Source organism: Anomaloglossus baeobatrachus, chromosome 1, assembly GCF_048569485.1.
Source record: "Anomaloglossus baeobatrachus isolate aAnoBae1 chromosome 1, aAnoBae1.hap1, whole genome shotgun sequence".
NCBI lineage: Eukaryota > Metazoa > Chordata > Amphibia > Anura > Aromobatidae > Anomaloglossus > Anomaloglossus baeobatrachus.
The window spans coordinates 740,762,618-740,785,080 of NC_134353.1; the positions used below are offsets into that span (position 1 = coordinate 740,762,618).

General features: G+C 42.6%; 1 protein-coding gene across 2 annotated transcripts; it reads left to right on the forward strand.

Annotated features, from left to right (window-relative positions):
- The first annotated feature begins 2,918 nt into the window (after window positions 1-2,918).
- Window positions 2,919-19,779, forward strand: CDK2AP1 (cyclin dependent kinase 2 associated protein 1). 2 transcript variants are annotated; one of them, XM_075341816.1, is made up of 4 exons: window positions 2,919-3,131; window positions 9,062-9,162; window positions 15,330-15,456; window positions 19,054-19,779. In XM_075341816.1, exons 1-4 carry the CDS (start codon window positions 3,065-3,067, stop codon window positions 19,119-19,121), a joined length of 363 nt encoding a protein of 120 aa, XP_075197931.1. In that variant the 5' UTR covers window positions 2,919-3,064; the 3' UTR covers window positions 19,122-19,779. The 2 variants fall into 2 exon arrangements, with proteins under 2 accessions (XP_075197931.1, XP_075197932.1); XM_075341817.1 differs by lacking the exon at window positions 2,919-3,131 and adding an exon at window positions 3,369-3,488.
- Window positions 19,780-22,463: the final 2,684 nt, after the last annotated feature.

Here is a 22,463-nt window from a genome sequence, read left to right on the forward strand (position 1 = left end):
TAAAAGGATTGTCCACTACTCAGATAACCCCTTCTCAAGTACTATGCTTCCGCTTTGTAAAAATAACACCACCTATACCCACCTCTGATGCCATTCCAGCGGTGTAGGCATTGCCTTGCTTGGGGCTCGCGTGACATTCTTATATTATACGATCCCTGGGGCCAATCAGCACTGGCCTCTCCTGATAAATCAGACATCCGGAGAAAGAGCGAAGCCGTGTGTACGGGTGCTGATGTACAAAGGAGGGGAGAGTGACGGCAGCACTGATTAACCACAGTGATCGTGTAACATCACACGAGCCCCGGAGAGTCAATGCCGACACTGCTGGAACGGCACCAGCATCAGGTGCCATCTGTGTGCGGTCCGAGATTTTCTCGTACCTATAGACTTGTAAAGGTAATTTTGACCCGTGACTTGGATTAAAAGCAGATGGTCTGTGAGGTTTTGCGGACCACTCAGTCCAGGGAACAAACACGGACGTGTGAACATCTCCTTAGAATAAAGTGGGTTCATCCTCTATCCATGAAAATCACAGACAGAACACATACATGACTCACAAACGTCTAAATGAGGCTTTATGGCTATCAGTTGGACTAGCATTTATCATCTTGGAAGTGCATAAATGTGCAAGATCGAACAAGAAAAAAAAATGTCTTGAACCTTAAGGGTGCATGGCCACGATGCAGCGTTAGCTGCATCCAAAATGCTGCATTGTACAGTACAAGCACAGTGGATGGGATTTCTTGAAATCCCGTGCACACTATGCTTGTTTTTTCTACAGCAAACACTGACCTGCAGTGCGTCTTTCCAGACTGCAACATGTCAATTGTTTGCTGTGGAATCACATGCGTCCTCCATAGGGAGAACTGAACCCTGATCGTGGGTACAAGCAGTTATGGTCTCCTGTGGAGGAGACTTGCAGACCCAAAAGGTTAGGACTCGCTGCGTCCAGAACGCAGTGAGTCTTGATCGTGGGGCACATACCCTAAAGAGATTGGCCACTACTTTACATTGATGGCCCATCCTTAAGGCCCTGTCACACACAGAGATAAATCTGCGGCAGATCTGTGGTTGCAGTGAACTTGTGGACAATCAGTGCCAGGTTTGTGGCTGTGTACAAATGGAACAATATGTCCATGATTTCTCTGCAACCAAAGATCTGCCAAAGATTTATCTCTGTGTGTAACGGGGCCTTTAGGATAGGTCATCAATGTCTGATCCGCTGAGGTCCAACAACCCGAACCCATGTCGACGAGCTGTTCTGGGTCCTGGCGGTAGAAGGCAGCCAAAACTACCCAGATCTGGGGTTGCCCTGTCCTGACAGTGGCTGCGGTCGAGTACCGCACATCCGCCTGCTATTGATTTGAATGGGAGGCGAATGTGCAGTACCTGGCCGCTATCAGTTGACGGGGCAGCTCTAGAACTGAGCATTTCAGGTCGCTGCCGAAACCAAGAACAGCTGATCAGCAGGGGTGCCGGGTGTCAGACCCCAGCAGATCAGACATTGATAACCTATCCTAAAGATAGCATCAATGTAAAAGTAGTGGACAACCTCTTTAAGCATTTGCACAACTAAAAGATTAAAATCAATAAAAGGTCTGAATATTTTAAAAAATAGACTGATGGACAAACATTTACACAGAATCTAACAAAGTAAAATGAGGCTTGCTTTACTGTGGCGCTTGTAGAACTGCACAGATTTGTTCCAATAATGTAACACTGAAAACAATGAGGATTCCTTTTGTTTTTTTACATTTATATATGTAAATCTCAATACCCTGTTCCTGATTTAACATGAGTGATAATGTGTAAGAAATTCTGTGATTAGCATTGACCTATTTGCTGCTATAGAAGTCAGCAGAGCAGCTGAATGTGATGCATGTGAATGCCCCACCATCCAGGTTACATAAAGAGAAGATTATGCAGTGATTGCTCTTTGCTGACATCCATCTTCTGCTCTCTTTTATTCTCTTCCAGTCACATTAGCTGCTCTGAGCCCATACGTCACAAAATGGCTGTTAATACTGACAAAATCATTCATCCGAGACATAAACCTAGTTCACACTGTATACAAAGCCCCTCCGACATAAAGGGGCAGGCATTTTACTGCAATGTGCAATTTCACAACAATGAATGACATGAGCCCACGAAAAGAAAGATTTACTCATCGTATGTTCAGCGATTCAAGATGAGTTGCGTGCAGCGATTATATCCGACGATCCCGAGAGACGTACAGACGCGGGGTCTCGCAGGGCACAGATGGTGGTCACAAGCGTATTCACAGTCAGATGCAATAAATTTAGGAAAAAACTAAAAATTACAAATATATATATTTAATAACTTTAATAATAAAAAAAAATAAATCTTCAACTATGAAATAATTCGATACCTTCTGGAGCTAAATTATCCTGCAGTCCCTGTTCACAAAACACAATAAAACATTAGTAGTTGGCACATTATATTGTAAATAAATACAAAAATAAAATGTAAATATTTACCAATATTTGATAAACAATTAAACACTTTCTGTTGGTGACCGCACTAAAAACTGAGGACGTCTAAATAATAAATATTTACAGTAAAATAAAACTTTTTCAAGTTTGTTTTTTTTTCACCCTAATCTTTATATAATCTTTGTAGAAAGAAAAAGTTGTGAAAAGTTGGAAAAAAAATATAACAAAAAATAATAAATAAATTCCCTGGTGATGCCCTGAGTGGATGTGTAAGTTTGGGCACAGTCAGGGGGAAGGAGCTGAAGCATTGGCCTTAATGGGGAAAATGTCTGGAGAAAGGAGAAAAAAACCACAAAACAGGCTAAAATCCCGCATGTCTGGGTTGCATTTTGGGCTGGAGCCCCCCAGGGTGAGGGCACTGGGGGGCTGTGCGGGGACACGGTGTCTGGAGGCTTCATTGCATTGTGGGTGTCAGTACAAGTGACGCCATATTTGCCGGTGCCGCCGCTGTAAACAACAAAAAGTGTCTGAGGGAGACAGACAGGAGACGCTTCGCAGGATTTCAGGACATTTTATTTGTTGTGGTGGTGATTGCTCTGCTCTCCGCACTCATGTCTCTGGGAATGTCTTACAAGCCCAACCTGAACGCACAGCTCCTCGGTAACCACGGGGCTCCGGGTAAGTGACCGTGTGCACCGGGCAAGTTAGTCAGGGGCTCGGGCCCGGGCGGCTGAGGAGGAGGGAGGTGGATGGAGATACCTGGGGAGAGCCCCAGCCTGGAGTTGATGTGCTGGCCGGTGGAATAAGGTCACATCCTGTCACTGGTGTGCTTCCTCGCCGGCACGAGGAAAGGCCGGAGAGCGCTCCTGGGGACGGCGGATGGCCGGCCGTGGCCCCGGTGACAGGCGCGGCACACACGGATCAGCAGGAGCCCTTTGATCAAGTCCGTTTCAGCGTCTCCATGATCGGCTCCCCAGGGCTGCTGATTGATCTGAAACAAGCGAGCGCCGCGGAGCCCTCTGCCGGCGGCTCTGGGTACTGCAGCTCGTGTCGGGGAGGGGGCTGCCCTCACACAGCACTGCCGGGGTACTGTCTGTGTGTGGGCGCCTGGGGAGCCTGAGTATTGCCCTCACATTATACGTGGAGTTTACCTCAAAGCCAAGGCATCATGACATCACTGATAACCCCTTAAGAACCTGCCATTACAATTTCATTTTTTTCCCCAAAAACCATAATGTATTATTCCTATCTGTTTTTTTTTTTGTGGTGTGACAAGTTGTTATTTTAAATGACACCACATCCGCTTTACTGTATAACGTACTGAGAAGCAGAAGAAAAAATCCAAGTGGGTGTAAAAAACCAAATCACAATCCCTCCGTCGTATTTTAGATTCTGGTTATACGGCGTTCATTGTGGTGAATGACCTGGCTATGTGATTCAGCAGGACCGTACAATGGCGGCCATACCATATGTGTAACGCCATGTACACACACTGTGTATTTGGTGAGTTTTTACCTCAGTAATTGTAGCCAAAACCAGTAGTGGGACAATCAGAGGGAAAGTATAATAGAAACACGGCACCACGTCTGGATTTATTACCCACTCCTGGTTTTGGATTACAAATACTGAGGTAAAAACCTCACCAAACACTCTGTGTGCACGTGGCCTAAAGAGGCCCCATTTATTGAAGAAAAAGAAGGCCACGTGCACACGTTGCTTATTTGGTGAGTTTTTTTTACCTCAGTATTTGCAGCCAAAACCAGGAGTGGTAATAATACAGAAGTGGTGCCCGTGTTTCTAGTAATCCGGGGCCACACGGGGCACTGCAGATTGGTGGTGGTGGTCCGGGTGCTTAAACCCCCAGCAATTGCTCAATAGACCCCTGAACAGTATGCAGGAGACAGGAGTGCACAAGTCCTGCCTGAAAACTGTCCTTTAGGCTATGTTCACACACTGCGTTTTTTACCTGCGTTTTGGGTCCGTTTTGGGTCCGTTTTTGCTGCAGAAATTTCTTGAGAAATTCTTGTAACCTTTCTGCAGACATTCCCCAGCAAAACCTATGGCAAAAAAAATTAGCTGTGCACACACTGCGTTTTTTTCTTAAGAAAATTCTTTCAGTAGATTTTCTTAAGAAAAAGAATGAGCATGTCACTTCTTTTCTGCAGCTAACTGCGTTTTTTGCCATAGATAATTGGCACAATAACGCAGGGAGCAACCAGCGGTAAAAACGGACCTAAAACGGACCTAAAACGGACCTAAAACGGACCTAAAACGGACCTAAAACGCAGGTGCGTTTTTGGTGCGTTTTTTAACACAGGTGCACTCTTAAGAAATTTCTTAAGAAATTTCTTAAGAAAAATCATTTTTCTAGTGTGAACATAGCCTAAGGCCAGGGCCACACGGGGCACTAGTGCGATCCTCGCATGACACTCAGCTCGTGCTGGCAGCACAGCGGGAGCCGAGTGTCATGCGAGTGTCACTGCGACTGAGGTCCGATCATGCAATCGGACCTCAGCTGGTCCGAGTGGAATGCGATGTTTTATGCCTTATTTTCATGCCGTGTGTTTTGGGCCTTATACTTTTCCTCTGATTGTTCCACTCCTGGTTTTGGCTACAAATTCTGAGATAAAAATCTCACCAAATACTCAATGTGTGCACGCGGTCTTAAGGCCTAAGACACACGGCATGAAAATCAGAGCGAGTGCAATGCGATAAAACATCGCATTCCACTCAGACCAATATTAGTCTATGTGTCAGCACCCATGAGCGATTATATTCTCAGCCCTAATCGGACCGAGAAAACAATCGCAGCATGGTGCGAGTGTAATGCGATCCTTGTTTCTCTCGCACCCATTCAAGTCTATGGGGAGAGAGAAAAATCGCACTGCACTCGCGGTACACCAGTGTACTGCGAGTGCAGAGCGAAAATGACAATAGCCGGCTACGGAGAAGAGAGGGAGATAAATCCCTCCCTCCCCTCCTAAGCGGTGGCTCTCCCCTCCTCAGAGCCGGTCCGCCCCCCGCAGCTGTCGGCCGATTGCATTATTGGACCTCAGTCTCAGTGACACTCGCATGACACTCGGCTCCCGCTGTGCTGCCAGCAAGGGCCGAGTGTCATGCTAGGATCGCAGTAGTCCCCCGTTTGGCCCTGGCCTTAAGGACAGTTTTCAGGCACTCCTGTCTCCTGCATACTGTTTAGGGGTCTATTGAGCAATTGCTGGGGGTGTAAGCACCCGGACCACCACCACCAATCTGCAGGGAATTAAACCACCTTTCAAATAAGAGCAAAAGTTTTGTTACTCTTCCCTTTAATAGCCGCCATGTACAGGCCGTAATACAGACTTTTAGTAACTTTCAGAGAATCAATTACTTTTTGGGGTAAATAATAAATCTAGAAGACCCCAGTTGTATTTTTTTGGGCAATAATAAAAGAAGGAAGGGTCTTGCAGAAACCACTCAGTATACATTTTTGGCCTTGTACACCTCCAAATTGGGGTCTACATTGAACCCCCTGTTTTAACAGGGAGGCAGTTGTATCTCTTTACTGTAACGTACCTCTACCATTATTATATACTACCTTTTGTCATTTTTTGTGTCTTGTGTTGAAAAGCACATAGGTCTAGGCTCTTGAATACAGGTGAAAAAGTTCTACAGACGTGTAATGTGCGCCCAAGCCTTTCCCAGAAGTACACTTTTTGGCATACGTATGGCCATCACACCATTAAAGGCACACACAAGGTTCAGGAGCACCTCTTGATGGGTATGCTGACCCTACAGCTTAAATCTGACCTAAAAAAAAACCCTATCCATGCTCATCAGATTGTTGCATACATGGTCATTGCCACAAAGTTCAGGGATTTTTTTTTTTTTTTAAATTATAATTTTTATTTATTTTCAAAAGCAAACAAATCATTACATAGAACAAATAATATTAATATCAACAAAATTATCAGCAAAATGACAAAAAAAATTGTACATCGCTCCATTTACAATTCAGTACTACAACATCTAATCAATGTTCACAGTATTCACAGTAAGGCTATGTCCGCACGTTGCTTTTTACCTGCTTTTTACCTGCTTTTTTGCTGCTTTTTCAACTGCAGCGTTTAATGGCAAAATGGTTGTGTTCTGCTTTTCAAGCAAAGTCTATGGGAATTTGGGTTTCTTGTCTGCACTATGCAGTTCAAACTGCAGCCTTTTTGAGCAGAACTTTGGTCAAAAACTCAGCTTTGCAGTGCAAAACCCAAATGGCAAAAACAATTGACCTGTCAATTGTTTTTGCCATTTGGGTTTTGCACTGCAAAGCTGAGTTTTTGACCAAAGTTCTGCAACAAAAAGGCTGCAGTTTGAACTGCATAGTGCGGACAAGAAACCCAAATTCCCATAGACTTTGCTTGAAAAGCAGAACACAACCATTTTGCCATTAAACGCTGCAGTTGAAAAAGCAGCAAAAAAGCAGGTAAAAAGCAGGTAAAAAGCAACGTGCGGACATAGCCTCAGACTCAGAATCTTTAATACCTCACGGAAACCCTTATAACTAACTATATGAATGAATTTGCAACCATCCTGTTAAATTCTCCTACTCCCCCTGAAGTTCAGGGATTTTTAATGCATTGTTTTGACCAAAGAAGTAAATTTTTAAGTCCTTTTAGAAACCTCTTACAGCTTCTTCAAGGGGCTATAGTGTATCATTTACGGATTACTGCCCCATACAACACAGCATCTTTTTTTTTTGTTTTTTATTAGAAGCTGTACCTGACATTGCAACTTAGACCCACATTCACGTAAAGGGAACTTGTAATGTTAAAAAAATGCTATTTTCCTGCAGATATGGGGTTAATTTGCAGATGAATAGAGTTCTGATGTTGAGCGGCCGCCATACTAAAAGCTCATCTACCGAGAGGAAATTATCTTTATCCTCTCAGCTGCATCTGACTTTCAGTCATCGAGGCAAGGGCAAAATGGTTTCAATCACCACTCAATGCTTCGTGAGCCGCGGCTGTACCATGCCCCTTGTACTGACTGACAGCCAGTTCTGCATTGCATCAGCCCAAAGCCGGCTGTCAGTCAGTGCCGGGGGCACAGTTATGGCTGCCGCTCACTATGCACGGAGCAGTGACTGAAACCGTGCCATCCTCGCCTCTGACTGAAAGCCCGAGGCCACTGGGAAGATTAAGCATAGGTGGTATAAAGAAAAATACCCTATGAAAAATTAGTGATATATAAAATATAACTTTTAATGTTACAAGCTAAAAAAAACCCATAAATGTCAGATCATATAATTGTGAAAATTAGCCACAGATAGAGGACAAGGTGTGACCGTTGATAAATGGTACACCTATCCCTATATGTCCCTAAATAAATAGCCCTACGTGGCCATGAAGGTTGACCCCTAAATAGATGATAATGGCTACCTCTGCTCCTTGACGGTTGTGCCTAGCTGACTGATATACCTATCTGAAAGAGTCAATAAAGGGGTGAAGCAGAGAATATAACCACAATTGGGACAAATATAGGCAGTATTGCTAGATAGCACACAAACAAGAACTGCAGAAAAGCGTGTGATACCAGGAGTGTGCACTAGGTTTGGCCCATATAAACCTAATCCTTAATTATTTCCATAATAAGACTCGGAGATTATAATCATGGGCAAATGCTATAGATGCACTGCTGTGTTCCCCCCAACTGTCGCCTCAACGCGTCTCCCCTCTGTCATCTGGTTTATCAGGGGGCTTCAGGAATGAATGGCATCCATGATTTATGTCCATAAACAAGGTAATGTGGCCCAATAGTAGGTCTCCCCGCATTTCCCCCATACTGTAATATGGCCCCACTATTCCCCCCACACTGTAATATGACCCTCAGTATTTCCCTCTTATTGTATCATGGCCCACAATATTTCCCCCACACTGTATCATCGCCCCAGTATTTTCCTCACACTGTAATATGACCCCCAATACTTCCACCACACTGTATCATGACTTCCAGTATTCCCCCCCCCCCCACACTGTAATATGACCTTCAGTATTTCCCCCCACACTGTAATATGACCCTCGGCATCCCCCCCCCCCACACTGTAATATGATCCCCAATATTTCCACCACACTGTATCATGACTTCTAGTATTCCCCCCCCCACACTGTAATATGACCCTCAGTATTCCCCCCATACTGTAATATGACCCTCAGTAGTTTCCTCACACTGTAATATGGGCCCCAGTATTCTCCCCACACTGTAATATGACCCTCAGTTGTTCCCTCACTTTGTAATATGGCCCCCAGTATTTTCCCCACAATGTATTATGGCCTCCAGTATTTTCCTTGCATTGTAATGGCCATATTACACTGTGGGGGAAATATTGGGGCCATATTACAGTATAATATGGCCTCCACTATTTCCCTCTGTATCATAGCCCTATGGCCCCCAGTATTCCCCCCACAGTGTAATATGGCCCCAGTATTTCCCCACACTATATCATGGGTTCACTCATCTCTAGTCTTAATGAGCAGATCCAGTTTATCAATGTCTAGTATGCTTATGTAGAACAGATATTTTTTTTTTTTCCTGTTGTGGTTTATATCAATTGTTATGGTTTTTATGTTTTCCAGCAAATGTTAGTGCACATTCTCCTTCCACGAGCATGGGATCCTCTGCACAATACAGACAACTGGTGAATGATTATGGACCTCCATCTCTAGGATATACACAGGTAAATGGAAAATATTGACTATTTGACACAATATATTATTTCTATTTTTCAACTTTTGGCATGGCAGGATTAAAATAAATAAAGAAACCATAAGATCAGACAAAATTAAATGCAGAACATTCCATTGCTTTTTCCCGAATGGCAGCAACTTGGGCATTCTGCAGGTCTCTATAGACATGAGATTGTAATATTGCTAGGAGCTGCCAACCGAAATGTCCTGGCTGTGGTTATGAACGATTGGAAGAGATGGCTAATATGTATGGCCAGATTTAGAGAAAAAAAACCCCACCAGCCTCTGTTTCCATCTGTCATCTAATTTCCCTCCGGGTTGCAACATTGGGACAATTTATGTCCAGGGACTTTTTCATAGAAAAAAGGATTATTTAAAGCAGACAATTCTTTTTAAGCCACATTTTATTTATTTATGTTTTCTGTTATATTATTATTAGACATCAGTTTCCTTTTTGTTTGAACTTGAGATCCTCTTCATTGAATGGACCAATACCTTTGCATGTAGAAGAGCTGTAGTTTGTACATAACAGTGAGAGCCTTCACAATAAGCAATTTTGTACCTAAGTGTTGAGAGTATATCAGGAATGGAAAGTTACATTGTGAAGAGTTTCCCACCTTCCTGACTAATTTTTCAACCGCTCCCCAGTCTTGCCTATTTCCTCCCAAAGGATCTCTATTTCAGGTCATTCAGCAATGTTTCACAATTACTGCCTTCTGAATTATCTAAGCACGAAGGCCATGTTCCCACGGCCAAAAATGCTGTTTTTTCCCTGCTCTGTTACTTTTTACAGGTGTCCACACCAAAATATGCAATAGTAATCTGTTCTGAGTTTTTCTGTGCTTTTTCTTTAATTTGTTTTTCACTTTTTTTATGCGCTTTTAGTGCAGATTTTAAGCAGAATTTTACAATCTTTTTATTGCAGAAGTACTGAAGTTCTGCACTTAGACATGTAATTAAATGCTGGTGCATTTCCCCCCCCCCCAGACTTCAACAGCGTCTTTAAATGCACAGTGGGCATGAGTTTTCATGAAATTCCATCCACTTTTCTTGATTTGTTAAATGCAGTAGATCCATACAAAAAATGGCAGTGGAAAAAAAAACCAGCATTTATGCTATGTGGAAACATGGTTTAAAGGAGACAAGGCTTTATACATGATCACTTGACTTACCTAGCCAAAAATCATAAGGAAATTGTAGGATAAATACTTCCTTGCAACACTGGTCATAGACAAGAGAAAGCTGTTAAGGGTACTTTACACGCTGCGATATCGGTATTGATATCGCTAGCAAGTGTACCCGCCCCCGTCGGTTGTGCGACACGGGCAAATCGCTGCCCATGGCGCACAACTTCGCTTACACCCGTCACACGGACTTACCTTCCCTGTGATGTCGCTCTGGCCGGCGAACCGCCTCTTTTCTAAGGGGGCGGTTTGTGCGGCGTCACACGGCAGCTGTCCAATAGAAGCGGAGGGATGGAGATGAGCGGGCGGAAGATCCCGTCCACCTCCTTCCTTCCTTCTTTTCCGGTAGACGCAGGTAGGAGATGTTCGTCGTTCCTGCGGTGTCACACGTAGCGATGTGTGCTGCCACAGGAACGACGAACAACAATATTATGAAAAGGAGCGACGTGTCAACGAGCAACGATTTTTGATGTTTTTGCGATCGTTGATTGTTGCTCCTAGCTGTCACACGCTGCGATGTCGCTAACGGCGCGCGGATGTGCGTCCCTAACGACGTGACCCCGACAATATATCGTTAGCGATGTCGCAGCGTGTAAAGCACCCTTTAGCAAATATTTAAATGGCTGAAATATATGTCATCCTTATTCCTAAATGGTTGGATTGGCTGAATGTGTATCTGTGCGGATTCAAAAGAACCTGAGCACCGACCTCAGGCCCGGAGGTCTCGGAGAACTCCAAGTTACAATCCAGATCTGGCCACTCGGGTAATAAAAAAAAAAAAAATCAAAGAAAATAGGAATAAAGCAAGCGCTTCTTACTTACCGGTCTCCGCACAACTGTACACTGCTTCCAGGCCCGCTCACTCTACTTCCGGAGCTGCTCATTATCTTCATGCATATGCACTGCTTCTCCTACCCACCGGGAGTCCCCGCGTCTCTGGTTGCAGTGAGACAGCGCCCACACACTGCATGACAGGGTCTGACTGCTTTCAATCACACATGTTGTCTGCGTCTAGATTGGTGTTAAAATAAATAAAATAATTGACGTAGGGTCCCCACATATTATGATACCCAGCTATGATAAAGCATACATCTTCAGGCTGCAGCCCCCAGCTGTGCGCATTATCTTGGTTGTGTATCAAAATAAGAACAGCATGCAGCTTTTTTTTTAAACTTATTTAATTTAATAAATCATTTTAAAAAACGGCGTGCAGGTCCCCCCCAATTTTGGTTCCCAACCATGATAAAGCCGACATCTGGGAGCTGATATTCTCAAGTTGGGGAAGCTCATGGTTATTAGATGCGACAATCCCGGAACTTTACCTGGCTCATTCCGATTGCCCTGGTGCGGTGGCAATCTGGGTAAGGCCGGGGCCACACGGGGTTATGTGCAATCCTCGCATGACACTCGCCTCACGCTGGCAGCACAGCACAGGATGACCTCTTATGACTAAGAGGTTATCCTCGAAACGCGTTAATCTAGACTATCCTAACCTGTTTTTACAAGTGTATCTCTGTATGTTAACCTACTTTTTTATGATGTTGGAATAAAAGATGAGGTTTTTTTTAGATGTGCTGGACCTACTACTTTTTTCTCACGTAAGTTCACCTTCCAGCAGGACAACGACCCTAAACATACTGCCAGAGCTACAATGGATGGTTTAGATCAAAGTATATTCATGTGTGTGAATGGCCCCGTCCAAGTCCAGACCTAACTCCCATTGAGAATCTGTAGCGGGAATTGAAAATTGCTGTTCACAGACTCCTCCATCCAATCTCACTAGCCTGCTTTACACCATACGATCCAGCATACGATATCGTATGCAATCATAACCGCCCCCATCGTATGTACGGCATGTTCAATTTTTTTGAACGTGTCGCACAAACTATTATTTGGCGTCACACATACTTACCCTCCCATACGACCTCGATGTGGGCGGCGAACATCCACTTCCTGGAGTGGGAGAGATGTTCGGCGTCACATCGACGTCACGCGGCAGCCGGCCAATAGAAACGGAGGGGCAGAGATGAGCGGGACGTAAACATCCCGCCCACCTCCTTCCTTCCGCATTGCCGGCGGGAGCCGCGGGACGCAGGTAAGATCTGTTCATCGTTCCTGGGGTGTCACACACTGCAATGTGTGCTACCTTGGGAACATTGAACAACCTCACGTTCAATTTTTAGCAATTGAACGACGTGCATGTGATGAACGTTTTAACGTTCAATCGCACGTAGCTGTCACACGCTACAATATAACTTATGATGCCGGATGTGCATCACTTACGACGTGACCCCGCCGACACATCGTAAGATATATTGTAGCGTGTAAAGCGGGCTTTAGAGATATTTGCAAAGAAGAATGGGCAAAAATGTCAGCCTCTTAATGTGCAAAGCTGGTACAAACATACCCCAAAAGACTTGTAGCAGTAATTGTAGCTAAAAGTTGTCCTACAAAGTATTGACTTGCGGGGGCTGAATACAAATGCACGTCACAATTTTCAGATTTTAATTTTAAAAATATTTGGAAAACCAAGTATCCTTTCCTTTACGCTTCACAAATACTTGCTGCTTTGTGGTTTTGTATCACATAAAATCCCAATAAAATACACTTAACGGTGTTTTCTCACGAACAAAGTTCAATTTAATTAATTGATCTTGGAATAATAATTTTCGCGATTGGATGTGTTTAAAAAAAATAAAAATAAAATGGGTCCTGTGCTGAGTTAAACTGATATGTGTGTCCCTGCTATGTACTGTGTAATGGCTGTGTCTGACCATACAGGGACACGGTCTGATAATAACACATCTCCTGGGCAGGGGAGGAAGTAAAAAAAAAGTATACAGACATTACAGCACAGCATTGTAAATTATTCTTTCTGTGAGGTAAAACTTTTTTTCAATACAGGCAGCGAAATATTTTACCTCACAAAAAGAATCCGGTATGATCCCTTGCAGTGATGTCTGTATAATCTCTTTTGCCTCCTCCCCTACCAAGGAGATGTGGTACGATTTGACCATGTACCTATACGGTCAGACATGGCCATTACACAGTATAAAGCAGGGGCACATTTATAAGAATATCTCTCTACAGGAATATTTTTTTTAAACACCTCCAAATGTGGAAATTATTATTATTCTAGGATGTATTGATTAAAATCAACTTTAAAATGAACTCTATTCTTGGGAAAACTCCTTTAAGTTTGTGGATTTAACTTGAAAAAAATATGGAAAAGTGCACAGGGTATGAATACTTTTTCAAGTGTAGGGGCTACTCAATTAACCCCTTAACGACTGCGGGCCGTAAAATTACGTCCTAAATGACATAATCTTACTGCCCGCGGTCCTCCGGCGGCAGCATGCCGCGATCGGCACACATCTCAGCTGATTTTCACAGCTGAGATGTGTGCCTGCTAGGCACGAGCAGAATCGTTATCTGCTCGTGCCGATTAACCCCTTATATGGCGCTGTCAATACATGACAGCGCCATTATAAGCGCAATCGCGGTAAAGTTTTACTTACCGCCGAAACCGGAAGTCACGTGACGCGATCACGTGACTCCCGATAGTTGTCATGGTAGTACAGGGTCATGTGATGACTCCTGTACTACACATGAATTGGTTTCACTTTCGCTGTGCCCGGGGCACAGCAAAAGAGAAAGACAGCGTATCTGCTGTTTACAGCCTTCCAGCTGTGATCAGCAGATACTGCAGAGCGATCGGAATGCTGATCGCAATAGCCCCCTAGGGGGACTAGTAAAATAAAAAAAAAAAGTAAAAAAATAAGTTTTAAAAAATTGAAAAAAAACAAAAAAACCTAAAAGTTCAAATCACCCCCCATTCGCCCCATTGAAAATTAAAGGGTTAAAAAAATAAAAAATATACACACATTTGGTATCGCCGCGTTCAGAAACGCCCGATCTATCAAAATATAAAATCAATTAATCTGATCAGTAAACGGCGTAGCGGCAAAAAAATTCCAAACGCCAAAACGACGTTTTTTTGTCGCCACAACTTTTGCGCAAAATGCAATAAGAGGCGATCAAAACGTAGCATCTGCGCAAAAATGGTACCGTTAAAAACGTCAGCTCGAGACGCAAAAAATAAGCCGTCATTGAGCCTAAGATCCCGAAAAATGAGAACGCTACGGGTCACGGAATATGGCGTAAAACGTGCGCCACTTTTTTCGGACAAACTTCCGATTTTTTTTAACCCCTTATATAAAAGTAAACCTATACATGTTTGGTGTCTACGAACTCGCACTGACCTGAGGCATCACACCCACACATCAGTTTTACCATATAGTGAACACAGTGAATAAAATATCTCAAAAACCATAGTGCTATCGCACTTTTTTTGCAATTTTTCAGCATTTGGAATTTTTTTGCCATTTTCTAGTACACAATATGGTAAAACTGATGGTTTCATTTAAAAGTACAGCTCGTTCCGCAAAAAATGAGCCCTCACATGACCATATTGACTGAAAAATAAAAAAGTTACGTCTCTCAGAAAAAGAATGGCAAAAAAAAAAAACGGAAAGCGAAAAATCGGCCGGTCGTGAAAGGGTTAACATTTTTAACATATTTATTGTAAAAATATCGAAAGTCACAACATTTTGTGAAACTTCCAGATACAAAAAAAATTGCAACATTTCAAACTGTTTTCTGCTACAGTTTTGGTAGAAACTGTTATGAATCCAGGTTTATTAGTGTCAATACATTGTGGTAGAGGGGGAAAAAAAACAGCAGGCACTATACAATCCGTGGATCCTCTGGTGTCACCCACTTACTGCATCCTATATTAAAAATGAATGAACCAACCTATTGGCAATGTAACCCATTATTTAACATTTCAAAATAACATTCAAACAAACTGTTTCAGTATAACTTTATATTCAATGCAAAACCCTGACTATTTTTTAATTTGCATTGACATCATTCTGAACTTTGCTCATCTTTCATTTCCTATATTATTGCAGGGCACTTCTAGTAATCAGGTACCCCAAAGCAAGTATGCAGAACTCCTCCTCATCATAGAAGAACTAGGTAAAGAAATTAGACCAACCTACGCTGGCAGTAAAAGTGCAATGGAGAGACTAAAACGAGGTAAGAATGTATTTCACTTTATAGTAAAGGTTCAGTTGTTAATTGTCCACTAGTTGTATTAAAGGAGGAAGACATTTAAAGGGAATCTGTCAGCAGGTTTTTACTACCTAATCTAAGGGGTACTTTACATGTTGCGACATCGCTAGCATCGGCTAACGATGTCGAGCGCGATAGCACCTGCCCCCTTCACACATGAGATATGTGGTGATTGCTGCCGAACCGAACATTATCGCTACAGCAGCTTCACATGCACATACCTGGTCGGCGACGTCGCTGTGACTGCTGAACTATCCCTCCTTCAAGGGGGAGTTGCGTTCGGCGTAACAGCGACGTCACCGCGACGTCACTAATTGGCCGTCCAATAGAAGCGGAGGGGCGGAGATGAGCGGGACATAACATCCCGCCCGCCTTCTCCCTTCCGCATTGCCGTCGGGATGCAGGTAAGGAGAGGTTCGTCGTTCCTGCGGGTTTACACACAGCGATGTGTGGAGCTGCAGGAACGACAAACAACACTTTCACATGTAAAGCGCCATGGAATTGATGGCGCTATAATAATTAATAATAATAATATCGTACCTGCGGTCGACCCGACATTATGGAAATAAACGACGCTACACAGATCAACGATTTTCAACGCATTTGCGATCGTTTATCGTCACATCTAGGATTTACACTTTGTGATGTCGCTACCGGCGCCAGATGTGCTTCACTAACGGCGTGACCCCGACGATATTACGGAAGCGATGTCGCAACGTGTAAAGCTCCCACCTGAGAGCAGCATCATGTAGAGCTAGAGCTGATTCCAGCAATGTGTCACTTACTGGGTTGTTTCCTGCAGTTTTTTAATAAAATCACTTTTATCAAGAAGAGATTATCACTAGAGGACTACTGAGCCTGCTTCTAGGTAGTGCAACCACGCCCCCCACCACTGATTGGCAGCTTTCTGCCTATGCACAGTTAACATAGAAAGCTACCAATCAGTAGTGTCATCAGTGTTATACAGATTTTCAACATTCAGAAAACTATCAGATCTGCAGCAGACAACAGTTTTTGATCAAAACTGCAACAAGCAGTCTAGTAAGTGATGCATCACTGAAATTGGGGTCTCTGCCCCTACATTATGCTGCTCTCAGATGAAGCAGCAAAAACTTGGTGTCAGCTTCCCTTTAATCCAATCTTAAGTTCCTTACTAAAATACTTTTCTTAGAGACACAGTTATTTGCAACAGCAAACAAAGGGTGCAAATCTATAAATAATTATCTGCAGTGCACGATCCTCTGACATTGGCCCAACCCTAGTTCAACTCTGCGTTCAGTTGGTGATTTTTTTTTTAATACAAATAATACCCTAAAAACCCACATATTAGGTTACTGTTAACAGAATTTACTAAGGTATTTACAGACATCAGTACTAAGCTTACAAGAGACATAATGACATGCACGGCTTTAACTTTCTACACTTCCATCTCTTGTCTTTACCATCAAAATCTCCTGCAGCATTCCCATTTTCAGATCATCATGATCCCTGTACCCCAAAAAGACATCCAACTAGTATAATTTTTGAGAACATACATTTTCTGCTAAACACACCAGATTGGGCAGGTCTCTAGGTGTCCCTCTTGTGAAGCTGTGTCTATCTTCTCTTCAAATATTTGCCCACATACAGGTCTTGTGTTCTTGGACCATTCTGAGTCTTACATTTACTGTCATAGGAAATCACAGACTTTTTGTTCCACACATAAAAATATTCAGCAAGTCTGTGTACACACAAGTTATATGTATATAGAAATGTGGCACTCCTTGTTCGCTGGTGCTTGGATAGGGTCCCACCCCGATACAAAATATCAAAAAAATCCAGCACTCAAAGCAATGAAATGAAATTGTTTTGAATTTTTATTCATTCGTTTATAGAAAGCAATTTTGTGTAAATATTAGTTGACGTTTCGGTCTTCCGACCTTCATCAGATTACACTACAATAAAGAAATACATAAAGAATTTTTAGATGTACAGAAATATAATGGCATAATACAATCATAGTATCAGAAAAGGTAGAGATTTCACCAAACAATAATACATTGACCATAAGAAATCACATGCCAACAAAATGATGACAAAAAAAGGGAAAATCGAAAAAAATGAAAAATCGAAAAAAATAATCTGTCAATTGAGCCACTTAATTGGCATTGTGTCTGCCAGTTAAGTGGCTCAATTGACAGATCATTTTTTTCGATTTTCCCTTTTTTTGATCTAAGGCTGGATAACTAAATCTTAATTTCATCTGACTTGAGCTCAGAAACATATATGCTTATGAGGCTGTTAAGTTCTGGTCAGTGCTGTGAATGACAAAGGTGTCAAATTGGCTTTAACCTTGACAGCAAAGGGATAATTACTGCCTGCCCTGTAAAAATAAATAAAAAATAAATTAAAAAAAAAATTAAATAAAAACCACTTGTTAAGGCACTACAAGATAAATGTAGTACATTGACAGCCTGCTTCTACCTGAGCAAACGCTATTTATATTTAGTTATGCTGACAATACCAAATGCTAAACATGTTAATTTGAATTTGGAGCTGGTAGACACCCCAGTTTGGCTGCCAAAAATCATTGGATTCATGGTGATTCCTCTGAAGAAATGTATATGATGCATATATCTAGCCCTGCTCTCTGCACGTGTAGCTCAGTGCGCTGGTAACCAAGGTAAATATCGGGTTGGTTACCCGATATTTACCTTAGTTACCAAGCGCAGCATCTTCCACGCGGCGCTGGGGGCTGGTCACTGGTTGCTGGTGAGCTCACCAGCAACTCGTGTAGCCACGCTCCAGCGATCCCTGCCAGGTCAGGTTGCTGGTGGGATCGCTGGAGCGTCGCAGTGTGACATCTCACCAGCAACCTCCTAGCAACTTACCAGCGATCCCTATCGTTGTTGGGATCGCTGGTAAGCTGCTTAGTGTGACTGGACCTTTAGGCAGGGATTAGAAATGTGCACCCAGAACTGCTCGTGGTTTTGGGTGCATATTGCACCTGACAGGTTCACTTTTAAAGGGGTTGTCCAGTTCTCAAACAACCTCTTCTCCATCCCTTTGTTTCCTCCCAACAAAAGAACAGCTATGCTACCCTTTGGTGCCGGCGCCGTTCTGCCTCTTCCAGGGATAGTGTGACATAATGTCGTAATGAAATAACAATTCCTGCCACTAATCAGTGCTGGGTTCTCTCTCCCCTCCTCCAGACAAATCAAGACATCTGGAGGCAGTGAAGTGACAGCTGCTCTTTTACTTCCTCCTAATGTCTTCATTTGTCCAGAGAGGGGAGAGCAAAGCCAGCATTGATCGGCTGCAGGGATCGTCTGACATAATTTCACATGATTCCTGGGAAAGGCAGTGTGGAATGGCAGCAGCACCGGAAGTGAGTAAAGGTGTTATTATTTTGTTGAGGAAAAAACTACTACTCAGACAACCCCCTTAAAAGAAGACTTAAAATGTAAAAATGCATGGAAAACTGTTCTAAAGTGGCATATTTCTACAGAATGCATATATTGTAACAGTATTATAATTTCTCTATACATTGTGTAATAACAATATGCTTTTCTTCTTCTTCAGGAATAATTCATGCAAGGGGTTTAGTACGAGAATGTTTGGCTGAGACAGAGCGAAATGCCAGATCCTAGCCATGGCAAGTGAAAGCTCTTGGAGGCATACAAAGCTAAATCCGGATTTTTTTTCTTTTTTTTTTAATCTTCAGGGCAGTCTTTCTGAATATTTAGCCAGTGGGATTCACTAACTCTTGATATCCCTCTAATGTACTGTAAAGCTGCTAAACACAAGATGCAATTTTTACTATCAAACAGAATTTCCATGTATAGAAAAGTGTTGAAGACTCTGTGATTCTTTTTCTAAGAGTCCAAGGAAATTCATGATTTCTTGCATCATAAGCTACGATATATTTTGTTTATCTTTCTTGTACATTAATATTCAGGTTCTAACAACTTTTATGCATTCTACCATAATATGAGGCTTATTACCTTGTGCTGGTCATAAAAGAACAATGCATGTTTCCTTTGTTGACACTTTTTTTTTGTCTGCAGTACTGATTACCATGTTAGAAAGATTACTCCACACTCAGAACTTATCACCTATCCATAGGATAGGTGATAAATGTTTTAGCACTTAGGGTCCCATTACTGTGACCCCCACTGTTCCCTGATAGGGGTGTCCAGCGACTCCTCTTTGAATGTAGTGGTGGTTACGCATATGCACTACAGCTTAATTCACTCTCTATGGGTCTGACTTAGGGTACCTTCACACTTAGCGATGCAGCAGCGATCCGACCAGCGATCTGACCTGGTCAGGATCGCTGCTGCATCGCTACATGGTCGCTGGTGAGCTGTCAAACAGGCAGATCTCACCAGCGACCAGTGAACAGCCCCCAGCCAGCAGCGACGTGCAAGCGATGCTGCGCTTGCACGGAGCCGCCGTCTGGAAGCTGCGGACACTGGTAACTAAGGTAAACATCGGGTATGGTTACCCGATGTTTACATTAGTTACCAGCGCACACCGCTTAGTGTGTGCAGGGAGCCGCGCACACTGAGCGCTGGCTCCTTGCTCTCCTAGCTGCTGTACACATCGGGTTAATTAACCCAATGTGTAATGCAGCTACATGTGCAGAGAGCCGGAGCCGGCAGCACAGGCAGCGTGAGAGCTGCAGAGGCTGGTAACTAAGGTAAATATCGGGTAACCACCTTGGTTACCCGATGTTTATCTTGGATACAAGCTTACCTCAGCTGTCAGACGCCGGCTCCTGCTCCCTGCTCGCTTCATTTGTCGCTCTCTCGCTGTCACACACAGCGATCTGTGTGTCACAGTGGGAGAGCGCCTTTGAAGAAAACGAACCGGGGCTGTGTGTAACTAGCAGCGATCTCGCAGCAGGGGCCAGATCGCTGCTCATTGTCACACACAGCGAGATCGCTAATGAGGTCACTGCTGCGTCACAAAAAGCGTGACTCAGCAGCGATCTCGGCAGTGAGCTCGCTGTGTGTGAAGCACCCCTTAGAAAGCTGAGAACAGCTGTCCGTTATCTTTGATCATCCCATAAGAAGTGAGTGATGTGGCAACGTGTATCGGGGACTGCAACTGCATTCAAATGGGGGACAAAAAATCCTTACTATCCCAAATGATAACAGCGTATGGACACTTATTACCTATCATTCTCATGTCAGAATGCAGAAGTGCTAATTTGTGATTGTGAGACAACTTCTTAAATACAAAGCAACTTTATTAAGAAGACACAAACTGTTTTGGTTTCAAAATGGTGTGAGAAGTCCTAAAACACAGACAAGTTTCTATAGGTATTTGACTACAAGGCTGGATTCAAGTATCCGTGCATCTATGTCCGGGTACAGACCACAATGTAATGACCTATTGAGTTTCTCTTGACCCAAACTCGAAAGCCAGGAGACCTGTGGCTAGTCCATGCATCTTGGTGCCTACTTAGACGTGAAACAAGTATCTGTGAATCCAGCCATATAGTGTATAGGCACTTTCTGGAATAAGAGGTTAGCACTTCTCAATTCTCTACAGAGCCCAAACACGTAAACAAAGTCTAACAGTGATACATACAGTTGAATGCAATATGTCAAACTTTTTTCAACATCCTGAACAAATTACCTGTTTTCTTTTATTTTTTACTGAAAATAAGATAACAGACTTTGCAGAAAACAATTGTAACACGTGCTAAAAATTTAATGCAACATTATTTATTGTAACAAGGGCAGGAATGCACAGCAAATGATAAGATAATATTCAAAGACACATAACCAGTGGGGGTGCTATAAGGCCTACCAAGGACTATAAGAAAAGTGTAGAAAAAGGGTAGGCAAGGAAGCACTCAATCCACGACAAAATATAATAATAATCATTTTATTAAATGGGCAACCATAAAAACACATAAAATCATTACGACACCATCAAGCTTGAGGGCAAAAAAGACCTTACATAACATGGGCATCAAACACTAATAAAGTGCAATGACAATATAAGTCATAAAATACAGATAATATAGACATATCAAAAGCAACAAGTAAGCTATAGTGAATATTATTCACTATCAGGTGAAATTTTACTGAGAATAGCCTAGATGATATATGAGAGGTAAAATACTAATGTCAAAAATAATCCCAAGCAATTCAATCAGGGTACATATAAGACCAAAGTTCCCAGTGAGAATAGCAGTTTGCAATATCTGCAGCCCTACAACATGGTGTACAAAAAGAGTCAACCACCCAACGCGTGTCGCTACAAGAGCTTCATCAGGGGAGGAGGGGATAAAATTTTACCCTGATTGAATTGCTCGGGATTATTTTTCACCTTAGTATTTTGCCTCTCATATATCATCTAGGCTATTCCCAGGTTAATTTCACCTGATTGTGAATAATATTCCCTGTAGCTTATCTGTTGCTTTTGACATGTCTATATTGTCTGTATTTTATGACTTATATTGTCATTGAACTTTACTAGTGTTTGATGTCCTTGTTTTGTAAGGTATTTTTTGCCCTCAAGCTTGATGGTGTCCTAATGGTTTTATGTGTCTTTATGGTTGCACATTTAATAAAATTATTGTTCTTATATTTTGTCGTGGGTTGAGTGCTTCCTTGCTTACCCCTCTTTCTACAATTTTTCCCATTATCGTTTATTAGCTGAATTTAGTAAAAACAATGAAAATAAAATGTGCCATCCTATCAGCCAATAACTTTTGGCCAAAAATCCTTGACTGTAAACATTTCTTGTAGCCACCTATCAAGCTTTGTATTTTCTAACGTCTAACAGAATGTAAAAATGTTCTAAAACAGCTCAAAATGTTGGAAAACAAAAAAACTATAAATTGCCTCTCTTGGTTTCTGCACAGAACCAGCTCTGACCTTCTGGTGGTCATGTGCCATCACCAGTCTGCGAGCCATTATGTATGTACAGCATGTGACAACTGACATTGAAAGTGATATTGGGATATTGAGACA

Bases quoted from the DNA above. Each gene is read 5' to 3' on its own strand.
- CDK2AP1 (XM_075341816.1), top strand. From the start codon at position 3,065: ATGTCTCTGGGAATGTCTTACAAGCCCAACCTGAACGCACAGCTCCTC. The intron at 3,132-9,061 runs GTAAGTGACCGT...TATGTTTTCCAG, and splicing joins CGGTAACCACGGGGCTCCGG to CAAATGTTAGTGCACATTCT. The intron at 15,457-19,053 runs GTAAGAATGTAT...CTTCTTCTTCAG, and splicing joins AATGGAGAGACTAAAACGAG to GAATAATTCATGCAAGGGGT.